Source organism: Embiotoca jacksoni, unplaced genomic scaffold (assembly GCF_022577435.1).
Source record: "Embiotoca jacksoni isolate LCO1_2020_lvr unplaced genomic scaffold, fEmbJac1.0.p SCAF_15, whole genome shotgun sequence".
NCBI classification, from domain to species: Eukaryota; Metazoa; Chordata; class Actinopteri; family Embiotocidae; genus Embiotoca; species Embiotoca jacksoni.
Window position 1 is genome coordinate 3,408,990 of NW_027185285.1, and position 22,025 is coordinate 3,431,014.

At 39.3% G+C, this 22,025-nt stretch overlaps 1 protein-coding gene and 1 long non-coding RNA gene across 2 annotated transcripts; both read left to right on the forward strand.

Annotated features, from left to right (window-relative positions):
* Positions 1-6,418: 6,418 nt before the first annotated feature.
* Positions 6,419-17,591, forward strand: LOC138197889 (myosin heavy chain, fast skeletal muscle-like). Its single transcript, XM_069148904.1, has 40 exons — positions 6,419-6,467; positions 6,558-6,780; positions 6,926-7,069; positions 7,161-7,317; positions 7,429-7,456; positions 7,549-7,654; positions 7,741-7,833; positions 7,920-7,983; positions 8,603-8,701; positions 8,798-8,901; positions 8,990-9,128; positions 9,233-9,351; positions 9,454-9,603; positions 9,690-9,860; positions 9,947-10,253; positions 10,699-10,769; positions 10,855-10,942; positions 11,045-11,162; positions 11,323-11,446; positions 11,539-11,675; positions 11,775-12,030; positions 12,156-12,398; positions 12,509-12,685; positions 12,794-12,939; positions 13,074-13,164; positions 13,258-13,647; positions 13,763-13,889; positions 14,003-14,121; positions 14,281-14,477; positions 14,561-14,744; positions 14,833-14,998; positions 15,283-15,407; positions 15,525-15,833; positions 15,918-16,121; positions 16,213-16,338; positions 16,452-16,622; positions 16,717-16,821; positions 16,897-16,992; positions 17,082-17,213; positions 17,466-17,591. Exons 2-40 carry the CDS (start codon positions 6,577-6,579, stop codon positions 17,481-17,483), a joined length of 5,805 nt encoding a protein of 1,934 aa, XP_069005005.1. The 5' UTR covers positions 6,419-6,467; positions 6,558-6,576; the 3' UTR covers positions 17,484-17,591.
* A 1,446-nt stretch (positions 17,592-19,037) lies between these two features.
* Positions 19,038-20,215, forward strand: LOC138197892 (uncharacterized). The gene is made up of 3 exons (XR_011178235.1): positions 19,038-19,226; positions 19,329-19,460; positions 20,127-20,215. It is a non-coding gene; the product is annotated as an uncharacterized lncRNA (long non-coding RNA).
* Positions 20,216-22,025: the final 1,810 nt, after the last annotated feature.

Consider the following 22,025-nt stretch of genomic DNA (forward strand, 5'->3'; position numbering starts at 1 on the left):
TCATTGATGTGTCAGTTGACCTGGAGGAAGCATTGTTTCTGTCTGATCTGAAGGACATCACGACCGCAATTGCCATGCTGATGGGTTTTCTTTTTGTCTTCAACAAAGACTATTTAAAGCAATTGAGGTACACATTGACGTCATTCGAAAGTTCCTGATGAACATTAGCGGAGCTTATTGTTTCACACGTTATTTGGATAAGCATATAATAGACTGCAAACAATTTGAAAAGGAACTTGCTAAGTGCATTTGCCACAACAAAGGCTATCCTAAGAAGCCAAGGTACATGTACAATACAAAGTCATGCAAAAGTCCTCATGAAGATTTGTGGACAGTTTCTCCCTTGTGCACAGTTTAAGAAACAGACTCCTGTGGAAACCTGTATAACTTTGAACTCATTGACTCTTTGATGTCTCATCTTATGCAAGGGCATCTGCTTTAAAAGGGTTTGTTTCAGCACTCAGTACTCACTCTCAGCAGTTTTAACAGTTTAGTCCTGTGGTATTGGTTAACATTTTACATGCAGACTAATGTTAAAGGTATTTTTTATTCCTGTTGTTTATATTCAGATACTGAAAACTGATACTGAAAACTTAAACAAATGCAGTTATAGAAAATGTTGCACATGTAAAGTATCTCTTTACGTCAATTCAGTTTTGCATTTTACATCAAAAATAATCATTTTCAGTCAATCTTTGACATTCTGGCAGTAATGGTCTAATAGTAAGTTAAGCATGCCATACTGCATCTCCTCTGAAGCAATGCTTTTACAGAGCTGCCAGCATGCACAAATTGAACAGAACGACACACAATTGAACTGTTATTGTAGCAAGAAAACAAAAGCCCAAACATCTGCACATCACTCAAAGGCTTCTTTTAACACTTACTGTTAAAGAATACATCTTAAATCAATTGGTTATACGTATCACTGTGTTTTCCATGTCGTTAAACAGGGCATGTAGCTGTGGTCAAAACAGAAGCCAAACATTACTGAAAACACATGCTTGCGTACCACCTTATATGTACCCCAGAATCTTCTGTCATCTGTTTACACTTACTGACATGAGGCCAATTTTGCAGATGCCTTTCTATCTATGATCATGCTGGACAACATTACCCTAACTGAAAATGTGGGCAGTCATCAAATAAATTAAAGAGACGCCCTATAAAATCTGATACCTCCCCACAGCACATCTTCTGCCCATATTAAACGTGAGGAGATTTGGAAATTGAAGATGTTCTATTTTTATAAAAGCCCACCAGTAATTCACTTAAAGCCAGCAACTGAAATGCACCAAAAAAGATTATTAGTTGGCAGCTCTTATATTGTACAAAATAAAGTGTTGGGATTCACATCTAAAATTATAGTAACCCCAAAGAGCCTAATGTTGGAAAATATTATACAGAGTTGCAGAGAATGTATTTTCATAATCACAAGGTAAGGCTTTCATACCGTAATACATACATTGTAACGGAAAACTTTGGCATTTGGTGAGTTGCTTAATGTGTGTTTTTAAATCACTCTCTTTTGTGAGTCTACGTAAGATGTTTACACAGATTTTTCTTTTATAAATATGTAAATTATGTTTTTGACTCTTCATGAGACTCATTACAAAAATGTCCCTAAATTAAATTGTGACACTAGTAATGCATTTTCACTGGGAGCCATTTGTTCTAGTGGTCATGCAGAGCATGTGCTACACATGGTTTATTATGTTAAGAACAGAATAGAAACCTTGGATGTGAAATGTTTGTGCTTTAAGTCTGAGCAAAGTTATACAAAAATCAAGATTGAGGTACAAACTAATTGTTTACAATGCTATAGTTCATCATATATTGTTCACACAACTGATAGTATCACAGGAAATCCTCCACAGAGTCAAATTTCAAGGAGTCCCAAAATCTTTGTATAGCACTTTTAGTTATGAGTTCTTGTGTAAATAATAGTTTCGCATGTTAAGCCCCTGTGACAGGCATCTTCCTATCACAGGTGGGTTCTCCCAGCAACGAACGACAAGTCAGCTGAAGTATGGTTTCCACATGTGTTTTATTCCACCAACCACAAATATACAATAAATAATTACACAATTTCTGAGTGCTCGTCTGCCAAGCATCCGAGCTCTCGCCGCGCATCTGTTCAGCAGCCACCCTGCTGCTCCGCGTCCTCCGTAGTGCGCTCCTAGTAGTCTAGTGACCTGCTAGGGTTTTTATTTGGATTAGAGAGGGACAATCAGGAATCTGATTCAGCTGGGGCTAATTAAGCCCCTTCCAGGCACTGTTCCCTGAACCACTCCTTCAATCAGTCCCTCCTGCAGCCGAGCCAAACCACACCCCTCCACCACAGCCCCACTGCCATGACTAACTGGATATAAAATATTTATAGGGTCTCAAATAAAAATGAATAAATTGATTGAATGGTTGTAACCCACAAATGTATGCGGTGGCTGATATCTGAGCTCCAGGGGGCTTTTGAGCTATCTTTTCCTATAGACATTTGACATGTTTTGAATATTTGAATAATTTTTGAAATCGCAGTTCTTAGGTCGTTCTTATGATCGAAAAAAGTCTAAATTGAAATATTGTAAGGCCATCATGAATTCCGTAGTGAAAAGAATAATGACAAATCTGCTCTGTCATCAAGGTTAATACAAGGCTGCTTTTCTGAGGTTATGAAAAGTTAACTATGTGGCTTCTCCTACATTTTTTTAAACCAAATGGTTTAGGATGAGTTGGACCGCAGAACATAGGAAAAACAGCCAACAAAGGCTCTACATACGTGGAAACTCCTTCAAGACTGTTGAGAAAGCTGGTGACTACCTTATAAAGCTAATTGAGACTGTGCAGTTGTTTGAAGTACGTTGTACATTCGATCCATGTTCACACACAACTTCAATCATGACAGCACAGAAGATCTATACAGTCACCGCACTATCCAGAATGACACCCAGGCGTTATGTCGTCAATTAAGCATCTGTCATAAATGTAAAATATGGTCTTAACCCCCTTTTATGTTCCTCAGTTTTGGTGTTATTAATAATGGACAGAAAAGAATAAAAATCATTTTAAACTTTGAGAAATGTTATCGTAATTAACATGTGATTATTTTTTTTTTTGACTTGTGGAGACAAAGATGTTTTGTGAGATCACACTCACCTTTGAACACAAAACTGTAATCAGTTCATCCTTAAATTCCAAGTAAGTGTCAGTGACAAATTGTACGTAATTCACAAGAATACTGATACTACTAGTACTATAGTACTTGGATTCAAGGAAGAACTGATTCGAATTTGGTGGTCAAAGGTAACTGTGACCTCACAAAAAGTATTTTGGGGCCATAAAGTCAGCAATTCATACATTTATGTCTAACAAGTTCAAATAATTTGTGTTTCTTTCTTGAAGTATGGTAGGTAGGTAGGTATATACTTTATTAATCCCATCGGAAATTTTTTTCGCCACAGCAGCATACATACAGAAGCAATAATAGAAACAATAGAATAAAATAATAGAATAGAATAATAGAATAGAAAAGCAATAAAATAAAATAGCAGAAAATAGCAGTAAAAAATATAAATATAAAATATAAAATGCACAGTATATACAGTATATATACAGTACATTATATATCTATATATATTATATACAACAAACCAATAAACACAGTCAATATATATAGATACATATATATATATATATATATATATATATATATATATATGTATCTATATATATACATACAGTACAGTATATATCTATATATATAATATGCAAGCAACCAAGAAACACAGTCAACAGTGTTGTTGTACTGTGATGGATTTTGCCAGAGGTGAGTTATTGTGAAGTCTTATTGCAGTGGGCAGGAATGATCTCCTGTATCTGTCCTTGTGACAGTGGAGCTGGAGGAACCTTTTAGAGAAAGTGCTCCGCTGTCCCTGCAGCAGGTGGTTGAGAGGGTGGACAGGATTATCCAAGATGGACAATAGTTTGTTCAGCGTCCTCCTCTCCACCACCTTTTCCAGACTATCTAGTTTGTAGCCGATGATGGAGCCGGCCTTCTTAACCAGCTTGTTAAGTCTGTTATTGTATTTAACCCTGTTACAGACATGTTGCCGTCACCATGGGTTCTTCCGGTCCGAACGCACAAAAACTCGCCACAGTACAGTTGGTCAGCGTTTTTATTCAACATAAACAAAATATGAGTTCACTTGTGCTCTCCTGCCAGTTATTCGAGCATATGCCACACGTCCTGTCGGCAGCCAGCCTGCTGCTCCATGTCCCCAGGAGTGAGAGCTGTCCGGTGACCTCCGAGGGGCTTTTATGTGGAGAGAGACAATCAGTGATTCACTGCAGCTGTGCTAATTTAGCCTCTTCCAGGCACCATTCCTTGAACCACTCCCACAATCAGTCCCTCCTGCAGCTGAACCAAACCACGCCCCACTACCACAAACCCCATTAACCATATTTCACTTTTAAGATAGATACTGAATTTGTGACACTAATCTTGGGTGTCCACCAGCTGATTGTATCGATCATCTGTGCTGTCAGGATTGAAGTTGTGTGAACCATCCATATTTTAGTATCCATGGCTTCTTTGAAGCAATATCTATGAGTTTGGACAGATATGCTTGTAAACTACAACTTGAATGGTTAACGGAGACAAACAACCGCTAGACGGTATTTCTGGATATGTTTTAACTCAATTTTATTGTACCGGTCTAGATTTTATAATACATTTCAATCAGGATGTATTTGCTGAAGCAAGTGTTTTTCGGGAAAATTTGGAAGTGGATCTAATCTATCCTGTATGCATGCCATTGGCCACCATAGATGGCAGGTTAGCAATTTAGACGATGTCCCGGAAGAGATTGGTAGCTTCATTCTGACTGACCTGCAAATTTCAATGTGCTTCTCTGTAAAGAGCAAGCAGATGGAGGCCGAGGGCTTCAATTGCAGAACCTTTATATTTCTTATTATTTCAAGGAAGTGGTAACTTTAAGTTCAGCTAATCGTTTGATGTTGCAGACTTGGCAAAGCACCATAACATCATTATCCTTAAGATACTCCTCTGAAAATCACAGGCAGTCATTTTCCTCTTTTGGTTGTGGCTCCTCCTTAATTCCATGTGTCTGCTCAGCAGTTTTCTGGCAATTCTACCAAGCCCTTATAGACAACTACAGACAATATGCAGGAGTTATTGTACTTGATCCCTAACAATTGCCTTACTTTACCTTTACAGACATTATGTTTTTGGAAAATTAAATAGATAATTTGACATGATAAATCTCTTTAAACTTGGGATATGGTGTTAACAACATATCTAAATGTGTCCTGTAAATACTTTGTCTCTCAATGTCAAACACAAATCACTGCTCCCTCCCATAGCTGATCCTGGATATGATCCCAGACTTTCCCGTCATTAAATAATCTGAGTTGGCAAACCTTTTAATACTCCGTTCCCATTAACACTTATGCAGTGGAATGGAAAGTCCATCAGCCCGAATTGTATTTCAGATATTTGAGATTTGTGTATCCTGTAACTATACACCATTGGCATTGCAATGCTTCTCCAAATTTAAAACTCAATCCTGACTGTGATATTAAAATTAACAGCACACGTAGATGCCTGCTATTAAGTGTGTCAACTTATAATTATTTCACCCGGTAGATTTATTGGAACAAATAACCCACAAACGATGCAGTGCACTTCTGCAATTTACCAGTGGGTATACTGTGAACATTACTGGGGTACAAAGTATTTGAAAGCATAATTAGGTTCCAAAATATAGTAAATATTTAACATTGTCATCATACTTTTTGAGCGTGAGTAAAATATGACTCATTATCAAGCTTGTACTAGTATATGAGGAATTTATGTTGAGTTAAAATTCAGAAATTTGAGGTAACCATAAGCAATGCTGATATTATTATCATGCAAATAAGATATAATTAATCTGACAATGTACTTGTTTTTGCTATATTATATCTGTTCCTTAATAAAATGCATAATTAGAAATATTTGTATTTTGAAGACAGCTTTGTAAAATGGTAATTATATATCCAGCAAACGAAACATGATTAGTAATTTATTCTTGACCATATCAATATCAAGCAACAAGGTGTCAAGATGTCCTGACCAAATTGAGTGGGGTGCATATGCTGAGGAGGCAGAGCCGTTGTTTATAAAAACAGCAGCTCTGGGGGTTCTCTAACTGGTGGGCATCTAAGACAGGTGAGTGTAGTAAACAGGTCCTTTATTAGTGTATGTCTCTGTTAAAAAACTTATATACCATATTACTCTTTTTAAAAAAAATGCATGCTTCATTGATTAATGATTCAATTATTTTGCTTAACATGCACAATTATATTGTGTTTTGCACATGAAAGAAAAAACTTACTGACCCTTAAATTTTTTTTTTGTAGCATCTTGGCGTAGACAGGACAGCAAAGTATTTCTTTTGACAACAGCTGGGGTAAATTCTGTGAAACAAAAATTATGAAAATGTGTTCATAGTACAAACTGTAATAAATTTAGGATTTATGTTTCAATCTCATATTTATAGTGTCCATTAAAGTGCCATCATGAGCACAGACGCGGAGATGGAGCAGTATGGCCCGGCGGCCGTTTACCTCCGGAAGCCAGCAAAGGAGAGGATTGAGGCCCAGACTGCTCCATTTGATGCTAAAACAGCTTTTTTTGTGGCTGAGCCTGAAGAGATGTACCTCAAATGTAAACTGGTGAAGTTGGAGGGGGGCAAAGCCACAGTTGAAACAGAGGGAGGAAAGGTAGGTGAAGAATCATATGATATTAACTATTTTTCATATATTTTATACAGCTGTTTTACTCAAAGACTTTAACTTTAAAAGTTGATGTCGTCTAATTGATAAAATCTTCACAAAACAAAACCTTTGGTCTCTATGTCCTATTTAGTCAATGACTGTAAAAGAGGAAGACATCCATCAAAGGAACCCTCCAAAGTACGATAAGATGGAGGACATGGCCATGATGACCCACCTCAATGAGCCAGCTGTGCTGTTTAACCTCAAAGAGCGTTATGCATCATGGATGATCTACGTAAGTTTTAAATTTGCTTGAATGTGAGTGCAATGTGAATATCACGTGAATCTCAATCTGTTCAAATATAATTTGTTCTCTGCTATTACAGACCTACTCTGGGTTGTTCTGCGTTGTCGTGAATCCCTACAAGTGGCTTCCTGTGTATGATGAGGCATGTGTAGGTGGATACAGAGGCAAGAAGAGGATTGAGGCTCCACCCCACATCTTCTCCATCTCTGACAATGGCTATCAGTTCATGCTCACTGGTAAGATCAAAGTTCCGCATGTTAGAAAAAGCATGAATGAATTTGAGTATGAGATTGTTGGAGGAACCATGAAACCAGAACTCATGTGAAGCATAAATATTTGTATTGCAGATCGTGAGAACCAGTCTATCCTGATTACGTGAGTAAATATAACACAAACTATTAACCGACAGTTTTATCAACTTTATGATAATGAAACAGAATATTGAAAATGTGTCTCTTATACCCCAGTGGAGAATCCGGTGCTGGAAAGACTGTCAACACCAAGCGTGTCATCCAGTACTTTGCAACAATTGCAGCTCTTAGTGGTAAGAAGGAGCAAAGTAGCAAAATACAGGTAAGATTATTAGAGAATAAAAATGTTTGTCGGAAAAAAAATTGTTTTTCATGCATGGATCCTTTAACTACAATCTTCTTTTGCAGGGCTCTCTTGAGGACCAGATTGTTGCAGCCAACCCTCTGCTGGAGTCCTACGGTAATGCCAAGACTGTGAGGAATGACAACTCCTCTCGTTTTGTAAGTGTTGAAAGGGCACAAAATGAAGCTTTCTGAGTTGCATATCAATATTTAAAATGCTGTTAACTTAAACCTGATGTGTTTAGGGTAAATTCATCAGAATTCACTTCGCAACCACTGGCAAACTGGCCTCAGCAGATATTGAAACATGTAAGTCATTTTCTACATTTTCAATTACGTTTGTTTTAATTTACACCTCACAATGATGATTCAACTGCGGCATACATTTCTGGTTATCCTAAATATATACAGTGCATGCAGAGGGAAACTTAGGCCTAAAGTAAAGCCTGTCGTTTGCATTATAGATGGCAGAAAAATTTCAGCATTTGCGGAATAACTTTTTTTAACAGTTTATTTATTCAAAAGTGGTTGTGTTTGAACATTAGGTTGGCACGGTGCAGCTGAAGTTTAGGATTGACATGTTTATGCTTACATAGCACAAATACAGGAGTTCAGTTTTGAGGACAATTTATTTATGTTGTGGTGAAGCATATGCATGAGTATAGTGTGGCTGCAGCAAAAGTAACATATGAGAAGGTGACTAACAAGTGATATAGATAGAGGCACAGTAACTGACTGCCATCAGTCTGTTGGTCTGGCAGCTCTTCCTGCCATCATGCAGCTGGATTAGGATAAGTGGATAAGGAATTGATATCACTGCAGTTATTAGTAAGCCAATAAAATCATAAACAGATGGTGAATACACTGGAGTTAATTTGAAACAGTTATGGTGCGGTACCACAATTTTATACTAATTTGTTTGTCCTAGATCTGCTGGAGAAGTCTCGTGTCACTTTCCAGTTGTCTGCTGAGAGGAGCTACCATATCTTCTACCAGCTGATGACGGGCCACAAGCCTGAGATCCTGGGTTTGTTTATAGACAACTTAAAACTTGAATGAATTAAAAATTGGAGAAATATCAGAGTAACATCTCATGTATTTTTTTTTTTTTATTCTCCTCCAGAGGCTCTTCTGATCACCACTAACCCCTACGACTACCCAATGATCAGTCAGGGTGAAATCACTGTCAAAAGCATTGATGATGTGGAGGAGTTCGTTGCAACTGATGTAAAATCACATTTCACTTTTGTTTGGATACTTAGACTTAAAAATAAATCCCCTTTTTAAAATATAAGTTAATTTCTTTCCTGTGCAGACTGCCATTGACATCTTGGGCTTCAATGCTGATGAAAAGATAAGCATCTTCAAGCTGACTGGAGCTGTGATTCATCATGGCAGCATGAAATTCAAGCAGAAGCAGCGCGAGGAGCAGGCTGAGCCTGATGGCAATGAGGGTAATTCTATAAAATAGTATCATTTTCATAGGGCAAGTTTTGTAATGTGGAAAATACTTCTGATGTTAAAGGGTTTCAATACATATTTTGTTTCTTTCCATCAGTGGCTGATAAAATCGCCTACCTTTTGGGCCTGAACTCTGCTGATATGCTGAAAGCTCTGTGCTACCCCAGAGTCAAGGTTGGAAATGAGATGGTGACCAAAGGTCAGACCGTCCCACAGGTAATTCAAATAAAATTTGATCTTTGAAAATTTTTGCGAGATATTTGCATTTTGACATGAACATATTCTGAAAATTTGTTTTGCTAAAATCTCTTCTCTTAGGTCAACAATTCTGTCAGTGCTCTGTGCAAGTCTATCTATGAGAAAATGTTCTTGTGGATGGTCATTCGTATCAATGAGATGCTGGCCACCAAGCAGCCAAGGAATTTCTTCATTGGAGTGTTGGATATCGCTGGTTTTGAGATCTTTGATGTGAGTCAAATTTTTAAAGATGTCAGTTGTGATTATATATCAACACATAATGCTCAATAAACTAATGATCTATATCTGTATTACAGTACAACAGCTTGGAGCAACTGTGCATCAACTTCACCAATGAGAAACTGCAACAGTTCTTCAACCACACCATGTTTGTCCTGGAGCAAGAGGAGTACAAGAAAGAGGGCATTGAGTGGGCGTTCATTGACTTCGGTATGGACTTGGCTGCCTGCATTGAGCTTATCGAGAAGGTGTGTAACCAAATAACTTCTTGATTCATGTGAAAATGATTGCTTCTGGAGGCAAATCTTTAACATAAATTGTAAATCCTTCCCAGCCACTGGGCATCTTCTCCATCCTTGAAGAGGAGTGCATGTTCCCCAAGGCCTCAGACACTTCGTTCAAGAACAAGCTGCATGATCAGCATCTTGGCAAGAACAAGGCCTTTGAGAAGCCAAAGCCTGGAAAGGGCAAAGCTGAGGCTCACTTCTCCTTGGTTCACTATGCTGGTACAGTGGACTACAATATCACTGGCTGGCTGGACAAGAACAAGGACCCACTGAACGACTCAGTTATTCAGCTCTATCAGAAGTCTGCAAACAAACTGCTGTGCTTACTGTATGGAACCCATGGTGCACCTGAGGGTAAGAAATAAGAATGAGCAGCAAAATTTCAATATCCAGTACAGATTCCATCATTTTAATAAAGCATTGTGTGGATACTGAACACAGATATCAATAGTGTTAGAAATAATGTTTATTTTTAGCAAGAATTTTTATGCAGATAACAAAATTTTGTATTTTATATTAATGGTACAAGATAGAGAGCAACATGGTTGAAATAGCTACGTCTGTTTTGTAAACTATGAGGATAAAAGTGTAGTTTGTGATGTTAGAGGAGGTCAGGTAAGTTTGTAGTTACACATATGGAACTCTGCCTGTTGTGCTTGGTTCAGGCCTTGTAAGAAGTTGGTAATACATTCATTCATTGGAAAGTTTAAACTTTCCACAAAGAAGACCAAGAGATGTGTGTAACATTATTTACTCACTGATGATTCCTTTTACTGATTTAAAATTTTCTGGAGAACAGAGGCTGCTGCTGGCAAGAAGGGTGGCAAGAAGAAGGGTGGCTCCTTCCAGACTGTGTCTGCTCTGTTCAGAGTATGTATTGTTTCCTTTATGCGTAACAATTATAAACACATCTTGATGTAATGTTGACCAATTTTCTCATGATGCTGCTCAACAGGAGAACTTGGGCAAGCTGATGACCAACTTGAGGAGCACTCATCCTCATTTTGTCCGATGCCTGATTCCTAATGAATCAAAAACGCCTGGTAAGAAGTTTGTAATCCACTTTTCAGCATTTTCAAGTAAAAAAAAAAAAAAAAGAGAGAAAAAAGAAATATTTTTAACAATGCACATTTGGTAATATGCAGGTCTTATGGAGAACTTCCTGGTCATCCACCAGCTGAGGTGTAACGGTGTACTGGAGGGCATCCGAATCTGCAGAAAGGGCTTCCCCAGCAGAGTCCTCTACGCTGACTTCAAGCAGAGGTGAGAATAATTTTCAGTTTATGTGTAAGCTTGAAGTCTCAAGCAGAGGTGACAGCAGTTTTAATTATAAAAAGTCAAGATGATTTCAAAGGTACTGTGATTGTAAACAACAGGAAAAGATGGGAGTAAAATATAATAAACCACATCATTTATCTTGCAGATACAAAGTATTGAATGCCAGTGTCATCCCTGATGGACAGTTCATGGACAACAAGAAGGCTTCAGAGAAGCTGCTGGGCTCCATTGATGTGGACCACACTCAGTACAAGTTTGGACACACTAAGGTGCATTTTGACGATATCAATGTTTGTCATATACAAATGTACTGTCGTATCAATTTGAACTGATGACTAATATACTTCATCTGACAACATAGGTGTTCTTCAAAGCTGGTCTGCTGGGTAACCTTGAGGAGATGAGAGATGAGAAACTGGCCGCTCTGGTGACCATGACTCAGGCTCTCTGCAGAGGATATGTCATGAGGCTGGTGTATGTTAAGATGACGGAGAGGAGGTAGGATTATCATCAAAATATGAACACAACTGTTCTGTTTTACATCACCCTATTATTGTAAAATTGACATTTTGTTAATGAAATGCTTCTTTTTTTCAGAGAATCCATCTACACCATCCAGTACAATGTCCGTTCATTCATGAATGTGAAGAATTGGCCATGGATGAATCTGTACTTCAAGATCAAGCCTCTTTTGAAGAGTGCTGAGACTGAGAAGGAGCTGCAGTCAATGAAGGAGAACTATGACAAGATGAAGACAGACTTGGCTACTGCTCTGGCCAAGAAAAAGGATCTGGAGGAGAAGATGGTTTCCATCCTGCAGGAGAAGAATGACCTACTACTCCAAGTGTCTGCAGTAAGTTGGAAACAAGAGCAAGTTTGACTGAAACACATCTGTACTTCTCCTATTGGACACTATTGCTCACATTTTCCAACATATAGGTGATAAATAAAGAGCCCATATTGTTGTCTCAAAAATAGGAAGCTGAGCATCTCGATGATGCTGAGGAGAGGTGTGAGGGGCTCATTAAGAGCAAGATCCAGCTCGAGGCCAAACTCAAAGAGACAACTGAGAGACTGGAGGATGAAGAGGAAATCAATGCTGAGCTGACTGCCAAGAAGAGGAAGTTGGAGGATGAATGTTCTGAGCTGAAGAAGGACATTGATGACTTGGAGCTCACCTTGGCTAAAGTGGAGAAGGAGAAACATGCCACAGAAAACAAGGTTTACTTCATTTTGACTATCTTTTCAATGCAACTTTAGACATGTGATGTTATTCCCCTTTACTTCACTTCATATTTGGGCGGGGGATTGAACTGCTCACGTAATTTCAGGTGAAAAACTTGACGGAGGAGATGGCATCTCAAGATGAGTCGATTGCCAAGTTAACCAAGGAGAAGAAAGCTCTCCAAGAGGCCCATCAGCAAACACTGGATGACCTCCAGGCAGAGGAAGACAAAGTCAACACTCTGACCAAGTCCAAGACAAAGCTGGAACAGCAAGTGGACGATGTAAGAAAACAATAATTATGATGTTGTTATGTTGGGGTTTTTTGAATGGTTGTTGGTATTTAAGGTTTGTCTTTCAAATCCCTCAAATCAACAATTACTGCTTTATAGCTTGAGGGCTCACTGGAGCAAGAGAAGAAGCTCCGTATGGACCTTGAGAGAGCCAAGAGGAAGCTGGAGGGAGATCTGAAACTGGCCCAGGAATCCATAATGGATCTGGAGAATGACAAGCAGCAATCTGACGAGAAAATCAAAAAGTGTGTTGTTATTTTTTATTATCTTTAATCCTTTTTTTTTTTTTTTTTTTTTGTCTGTGCCATAATAAAACATAATATTCCTGATTCAGCAAAATTTACAAATGTCAAAATTGTCTTGTGTTCTGTGTTTCCAGGAAGGACTTTGAAATCAGCCAGCTGCTCAGCAAGATTGAGGATGAACAGTCTCTTAGTGCTCAGCTTCAGAAGAAGATCAAAGAACTCCAGGTAAAACTGTTTCACATGAATATTAAACTCAGATATTCTTCAACAACATGTTCAAGTTTTAAGTTTTCTTGATGTTAACATCATTAAATCAAGGCTCGTGTTGAGGAGCTGGAAGAGGAGATTGAGGCTGAGAGGGCTGCTCGGGCTAAGGTTGAGAAGCAGAGAGCTGATCTCTCCAGAGAGCTTGAGGAGATCAGTGAGAGGCTTGAGGAAGCTGGTGGAGCAACAGCTGCTCAGATTGAGATGAACAAGAAGCGTGAGGCTGACTTCCAGAAGATGCGTCGGGACCTTGAAGAATCAACTCTGCAGCATGAATCTACTGCAGCAGCTCTCCGCAAGAAGCAGGCTGACAGCGTTGCAGAGCTGGGAGAGCAGATCGACAACCTCCAGCGCGTCAAGCAGAAGCTGGAGAAGGAGAAGAGTGAGTTCAAGATGGAGATTGATGACCTCTCCAGCAACATGGAGTCTGTTGCTAAATCAAAGGTGAGTGATTGGTTAGCCTTTCACTCTGCTCAGAAATTCAACTGTAACTGATAAATATACCAGTAGCTTTAAACTTATAGAAATGCACAACGTAAACAACATTTTGTTGCTGTAGGGCAACCTGGAGAAAATGTGCCGAACTCTTGAGGACCAGCTGAGTGAGCTCAAAGCCAAAAATGACGAGAACGTTCGCCAGCTGAATGACATTAATGGACAGAAGGCGAGACTACTGACAGAGAATGGTGAGTCAGCTGTCATACAAACTGCTCTTTACTTGAAGCACATCTTCAATGAAAATATACCCATTTAACAAAAAATTATACTCACAATGATGTCTAAAAACTTTGTTACGTAGGTGAGTTTTCACGCCAGCTGGAGGAGAAGGAAGCTCTTGTTTCTCAGCTGACCAGAGGCAAGCAGGCCTTCACTCAGCAGATTGAGGAGCTCAAGAGGCTCGTTGAGGAGGAAGTGAAGGTATGAAAAGTCTCCTTTTATATCATTACACTATTTAAGTAGATGCAACATAAAAAGATATTAAACGATCACTTAAACTACTTATCCATCCAGCATTTGGATGTAAAACAGATAAGCTCAATGGAAATGTCCATCTGACATGGAGTATGTGCTCAACAGGCAAAGAACGCCCTTGCCCACGGTGTTCAGTCAGCTCGCCATGACTGTGATCTGCTCCGAGAGCAGTTTGAGGAGGAGCAGGAGGCCAAGGCTGAGCTGCAGAGAGGAATGTCCAAGGCCAACAGTGAGGTGGCTCAGTGGAGAGCCAAATATGAGACTGATGCTATCCAGCGCACTGAGGAGCTGGAGGAGGCCAAGTAAGTAACTACAATTTTATTGTTTAAAATGGTTTTCATTTCAATTGTTTGCTTTGAAATGATTAAAAATATCTTAAACACAGGAAAAAGCTTGCCCAGCGCCTGCAGGATGCTGAGGAATCCATTGAGGCTGTGAACTCCAAGTGTGCCTCTTTGGAGAAGACCAAGCAGAGGCTGCAGAGTGAAGTGGAAGACCTCATGATTGATGTGGAGAGAGCTAACGGTCTGGCTGCCAACCTCGACAAGAAGCAGAGGAACTTTGATAAGGTATAAGTTGTTAAAGCGGAAAACAAAACATGGCTCAACACAGGACCAGGCCAGTCCCAAACAAAATGTTCCATCGATATATTTCTAGGTCCTGTCAGAATGGAAACAGAAGTATGAGGAGGGTCAGGCAGAGCTGGAAGGAGCCCAGAAGGAGGCTCGCTCTCTCAGCACTGAGCTGTTCAAGATGAAGAACTCCTACGAGGAGTCACTGGATCAGCTGGAAACCATGAAGAGAGAGAACAAGAACCTGCAGCGTATGTCAATCTTATTCAATTTAAAAATCTAACTTGTATGGGTTATGCTCTGACTTTTACAAGAGTAGTTAATGAACCTTGGTCAAGTTACAAGCTCCGTTGCCTAAAAACTCTAAAATTGCTGAAACGCATTCTAATTTCAGGAGGTAGTCAGACCTTTTAAATTTGACTGTAAGGGGAATTATTCTTTTTGAAAAATCCTACTTTAACTTTTACAAACAATGTAATCCTGACTGTCTTGAGGACAGATATGAACTACATTTTCATCTTTTTTTGTCATATAGAGGAGATCTCAGATCTGACTGAGCAGATCGGTGAGACTGGAAAGAGCATTCATGAGCTGGAGAAAGCCAAGAAGACTGTGGAGACTGAGAAGTCTGAAATTCAGACAGCACTGGAGGAAGCTGAGGTAATATATTTCAACATGACAGAAACCAGTTCTGTTTGAACTAAATCAGTTGAATTAACTGTAGTTAAGTATCCATTCAAGTGACTTTTTAACATGATTGTTTAAAACTATTTAAAGGGCACTCTTGAGCATGAGGAGTCCAAGATTCTGCGTGTTCAGCTTGAGCTCAACCAGATCAAAGGTGAGGTTGATAGGAAGCTGGCGGAGAAGGACGAGGAGATGGAGCAGATCAAGAGGAACAGTCAGAGGGTGATTGACTCCATGCAGAGCACTCTTGATTCTGAGGTCAGGAGCAGGAACGATGCCCTGAGAGTCAAGAAGAAGATGGAGGGAGACCTGAATGAGATGGAGATTCAGCTGAGCCATGCCAACAGGCAGGCTGCTGAAGCCCAGAAACAACTGAGGAATGTCCAGGGACAGCTTAAGGTGAGTTTTGCATAATTGCTTAGTTCAAAATGACAAGTAAAAAGAGTAAAGAAGGCTTATTGTTTTGTTTACTATTTATCTTAGGATGCCCAACTGCACCTTGATGATGCTGTCAGAGGACAGGAAGACATGAAGGAGCAGGTTGCCATGGTGGAGCGCAGAAATGGTCTGATGTTGGCCGAGATTGAGGAGCTGAGAGCCGCTCTGGAGCAGACAGAGAGAGGACGCAAGGTGGCTGAGCAGGAGTTGGTTGATGCCAGTGAGCGTGTCGGACTGCTTCACTCTCAGGTTGGTTTTCATTAATTCACAAAATCTGTGTTCCAGCAAAGCTGTAAGACACATGCCCTTAAGATACTCTCTTATCTCGGTCAAAATTCAGAACACCAGTCTTATCAACACCAAGAAGAAGCTGGAGTCTGACCTCGTCCAGGTTCAGGGTGAGGTGGATGATACTGTTCAGGAAGCAAGAAACGCTGAGGAGAAGGCCAAAAAGGCCATCACTGATGTGAGTTCATGTCTCTCACTCTTCTATTTTGTCGATTTGGTCACTTCCATGCAGTGATAATGTTACGTATATTATAGATTATGAATTAAATAGAGAACATGTCATCATTATAGGCTGCCATGATGGCTGAGGAGCTGAAGAAGGAGCAGGACACCAGCGCTCACCTGGAGAGGATGAAGAAGAATCTGGAGGTCACAGTCAAAGACCTGCAGCACCGTCTGGATGAGGCTGAGAACCTCGCCATGAAGGGTGGCAAGAAGCAGCTCCAGAAACTGGAGTCCAGGGTATGAACTGTATATATCTATAGATATATATAGAGAGAAGTTTTAGGAAGCACCTTTCTCAATACCAAAATCTTTATTCATCATCTTGTTCCAGGTACGTGAACTGGAGTCTGAGGTTGAAGCCGAGCAGAGACGCGGAGCTGATGCTATTAAAGGAGTCCGCAAATATGAGAGGAGAGTGAAAGAGCTGACCTACCAGGTAAATAACTTCACTAAGAAAACACCTTTCTGTGAATTGCTTGTTTTCTTTTACTCAAATCTTTCATCTGTGTAGACTGAGGAGGACAAGAAGAATGTGAACAGACTTCAGGATCTGGTGGACAAGCTGCAGCTCAAAGTGAAGACTTACAAGAGACAGGCTGAGGAGGCTGTAAGTGAATATTTATATGACCCGTCTTTTAATTCTGAATGTCAACAGAAACGTCCTTGTAACTAAGTACAATTTCAATCACTTCACAGGAGGAGCAGGCCAACGCTCATCTGTCTAGGCACAGGAAGGCCCAGCATGAGCTGGAGGAAGCTCAGGAGCGCGCTGACATTGCTGAGTCCCAGGTCAACAAGCTGAGAGTCAAGAGCCGTGATGCTGGAAAGGTAATGACTTCTATACAAATATGTTACAGATAAAAATCTAAAAATGGGCATATTAGTGGAATTAAGAACAGTTGTTATGTATGATACTGAAAAATTCAAAAAATTAAAGCAAAATATGTCGAACCACTTGTTCATGCAACTGTGGGGATCATAGAGTCTTTGAATGGACCTAGATAAGTAAAAATTACAAAGTAAATAACTTTTAAAACATTTAAATCATTTAATTTTTCCTGTGCTTCTTTTTTTTCTCAGAGTGAGTCTGCTGAATAAGAGACCACAGCCAAAAGAAGCTGTTCAACAGAGTTCATAAAATATGAATCAGTTGTTGAATTGTTTTTTCACTGCAACATTTCAATAAATGTTTTGCATATCACTCAACACCTTTGACTGTGTTCTTCCTCTGTTAATGTTTGTCCAACAAAATTTGTTCAAGGCTGCAGCTTCCCTGGGTGGATTTGCAGACACTATTACATTTAATCCATCCTGAATCAGTTAGTATCTTGTGATATTTTTTTTTTTTTAAAGTGTAACAGACTGCCTCATGTTTACTATGTAGTTTGGATTAGAGATGACGTGTCCCCTCAGGGTTATCGTAGAGGCAGATGAACTGCCGCTTCTGGTCAAGAGAGAAGCCATGGGTTTGTGGCTTGGAGACGAAGACCCGTTTAAGACCAGCTCAGGGCTGTTCAACAGACGGTCAGCTAGCAGGGATATCCACGAAACGTGACACAATAATATAATAAAACTAGGAGTAATCGTGACCGGCCGACAGCGATCCGAGGCAGTTGGGGAATATTTACTCCCTAATTTAGCTGTTTATAGTTTTGCCTCCAGCAGTACCTTGGGATCTGCTGGTAAGATGTTGTTAGGAGCCACTTCTGTCAACATGTCAACTAAGTGCACACTGGCAATGATTCAAAATTTTACCTTCTTATGTGCTAACATAAATCACTAACGCCTCAGTCTCCAAAATTAGCATTTTCAACATTCTTACCTGCATAATGAAAATCCTAAAAAACAAATCAAAAAACATTTTTTTCAAAAGATTTAAGCACTTATGTGATTGTGTTTTTCTGGTCTAATCAGAGTTGGCTATTCATCCTACATGAGTGGCAGTGTGAAACCAGTATCAGATATCTGAGACGTGTACCCTGGAACTACTCGCCAGTGACATTGTGATGCTTCGCCAACATTAAGACTCAGTGTTGGCTGTGATATCAAAATTAAATGGACATGACTGCCTATCATAAAGCGTGTTAACTGAAACCGGATCTTAAAATAAATCTGTATTTATTGGAAGAAATACTTTACGAACCATGCGGTGCACTCTTGCAATGTAGTATTTAGTAACCTGCAAACAGACATAGTATTTATGAATTAATTAAGGGACACGTGTTATGATACAGGATCTCCTATTTTAAGCATCTGTTATGGACACTCAAAACATTTGTAGCTTGGGTCAGCATGTATCGATTAAATACAAATTCAAATTAGGTTTAAATTGTATTTCAGATCGTGAGAACCAGTTCTTTCTGATTTTGTGAGCATAAAACAAACTTGTATCCTAAACTTATAAACTTTCAGATAATGAAGCTGAATTGTGAAAATGTGTCTCTTACCGCAGCAATGAATAAAGCTGGGCCAACACCATACAAAAGGCAGGGAAATTCGTTTTTTTTAGATGTCAGAGGTAAGTTTACATGAATGTACAGCTCATCATCAGCTCAAACCTCCTCTTGCCAGGACCAGATTGTCTCGATGAACACAAAGTGTGAGCCAGAAGCAGGCTGACAGCGTTGCAGAGCTGGGAGAGCAGATCAACAACCTCCAGTGTGTCAAGCAGAAGCTGGAGAAGGAGAAGAGCGAGTAGGATGGAAGGTGGCTGCAGGGATTAGCTGATGCCAACTCTCCGGTTGCTTTTCATGAAGCAGAAAGAATGTGAACAGACTTCAGGATCTGGTGGACAAGCTGAAGCTCAAAGTGTGGACTTACACCAGACAGCCTGCGGAGGCTGTAAGTCAATCACTTTATATGAAAGATCAGTTACTGCTTGAATCAAAATGTCACCATTTACTGTCCTGTAACTATGTCAGTAAAACCGTACACCCTTCACAGGAGGAGCAGGCCAACACTCACATGTCCAGACACAGGAAGGCCCAGCATGAGCTGGAGGAAGCTCAGGAGCGCGCTGGCATCGCTGAGTCGCAGATCAACAAGCTGAGAGTCAAGAGCCGTGATGCTGGAAAGGTAACTTTTCATATGTTGGTTACAATGATACACAAATACTTTAGCGCAAAGCTAAATGATTAATTCAGGGATAGTAATGTTATAATTAAAAGAAAAAACTGTCTATTAGCATTTTGCTAGGCTTTACTTTCTCTAGGCAGCATACAAGATGAGTTTGTATTTCATATTCATTATTATTACTATCATTACAAGAATAGGCCTACATGACCTGAAAAATGAGTCTGTAACGAAGCTAACCCAACTGCAACCACTGACAAGTAGCTGTTTTGAGATTAAGTTAGGACTTATCAGAGAGTCAATGATGTTTCCAACAGTAAGACCCTCACTGTTGTGGAATGACAATTGGCTTTTTATAAGCTGAAAACCATTGCAGGAATTCATGTACTCTCTTGTGGCCCCTTGTTGGCCAGAGCCCTCAGTGCTCTGAGCGTTCTGCGATGTGACAGCCAGTTTAAATGAATAGGAATCCTAATGGCACTCAAAATGTATGACCAGTTGCCAGCATAGCCCATCTGTAAACACAGTGCTGACTGGTTTACTTGAAATGAAATCAGGGTCATGGCTAAGGTCATTTAGGGAAGTGGCAGAGACTCAAGTGATGCTAAAAGATTGTTATCAAACAAACACCACAAATAATATTATTTTTCTTTTCATTTCATGTCTGAGACTGCCGAATAGATGACAACATCTGATGGACAATTCCGCAGAGTTTGTAAAATATGAAACGTGTGTTGTGATATAGTGCTCTTAATAAAAGACTTTCTTAACTGTGGCCTTTTTACTTTTGTCATCCAAAGCCAAATTTGGTGCTCTGAGGCAGCACAACTTAACTATAGTGACTAGGACAAGGTTTAAGGGTTGAGGCCATAATAAAAGATTCATTTTTAAAGTTTAGAAAATATATTTTTTTGCTAAAGGATTGTTCACGTAGACAGAATAAGGGTTATTGAAAGATAGGTTATTATTGCACAAAACTACAGTCTTCCTTTACATTATACAATCTTGGAAGCATGTACACAAATTATTTTCTTATACAATTTTCGTGGCACAACTAGGACGCCTGCTATAATATAAAATCACAATGTGAAGGACATGGATGTTAGTATATACCTTAAACAGCAGGCTACATAATGCAACCAGGAAGGATTCATCAGCAGCAGTTAAAAGGTCCACTTGCGTTTGCAGCACCACAGGAAGCACCGGTGTTGCTGGCCCATGAATTAGGGCCGATGCTATTTGTGGGAACATTGCACTCTAACTCGTTGTCCGTCTGTGTGCCAAGATATTTTTAGGTTCTGGCTGTGGCATTGTCGTGCAGATAGACAACTGCCGGGGAGTGGCCACTGAAGCATTGATGTAAATACAGTTTCCTTTGTTTAGAAAGACAACGAGAGTATCATGTAACTGACTCAACCTGTTGCCTGTTGTCCTTCCTTTCAACACAGCTGTCCATATCTCTTGAAAGAATGATTGATTTATCATACAGCAACGATACGCTTAAGCTATTAAGAAAAAAAAATAGAATTTGAGGTAGTTTCATGTCTCACTCATAACGCAGCTGTTAGGGATTTTTAGTTAAGGTTGCTTGAATTTATTCTCCTGATTAAAATGTCCACAGATGCAAACACAGTTTAGTTTACAAGAATATGAAGAAGTTACCACTGATCTTTTTTTTTTATAACAGATAATACAAATAAAAACATTACAATCAAGATTAGTTGAAGATAAAATCAACTTTGATTCCAGCATGCGCCTTATCAGTGGTCTTTTCAAGAGCATACAATAAGCTTTACAGGAACATCTGAAATCTCAACCTCATATGGGAAATGGGGATTCTCCCCTACTCTGTTTGCGCCTGTTTATGATTAAAAAAAATAAATAAATAAAATAAGGAGCACAAACCAAAAAAAGAGAAATAACAGAGAGGAGAACCCACACCACCTCTGGTTCTCTCAGTGGTACTGCCATGCCATGGAAGAATCTAACACTCTTTTAAAGCTTCTTAGGCTCCTCCTCGCCAGACACGTTTGGCATGTTTGATCTCACTTTAAGGGCTTAGTGCAGAGGCTCATCTATAATCAACCAGAGACACAAGGCCATACAAAGGAGAAGGTCAGTCAGGACAATCTGTTCCCGCTTGTGCCTTCTTCACCTTCTAAAACGAACACTTGTTCACTTGTATTATAGCCTAATGATGCAAGTTTAAAGTGCAGTGAATTAATGAAAAATAAGTGTAAGCTATTACTCATTAAGAAAAAACTCTCAAATGATATTAAGTACAGTGCAAATGACACATTTTAAACTATTTCAATGTATGCAGAAAAAATATGCTGTATGTTAAGCATAATTTGTATCACAACGTACAAAAAGAACATAACAGTAAAGTAAATAGGTAAACCATATGTACAACTGACTACAGGAATGTAATCATGCTCTCTAAGGTTGCAATTATAAGTGAGACAAAGTCTTTCTGTAGTAATGGTCAAACTGGTGTGACTCAAGCAGTTTTTCATTTTGAATTTATATTCATGATATAATTATGTTCCTTATGAATTTTCAAAATAT

Excerpts from the sequence above, each read along its gene's own strand:
- LOC138197889 (XM_069148904.1), top strand. The coding sequence starts at position 6,577 with ATGAGCACAGACGCGGAGATGGAGCAGTATGGCCCGGCGGCCGTTTAC. Across the intron at positions 7,984-8,602 it reads CTCAGCAGATATTGAAACAT|ATCTGCTGGAGAAGTCTCGT; the intron begins GTAAGTCATTTT and ends TGTTTGTCCTAG. Across the intron at positions 14,745-14,832 it reads AGCAGAGGAACTTTGATAAG|GTCCTGTCAGAATGGAAACA; the intron begins GTATAAGTTGTT and ends ATATATTTCTAG.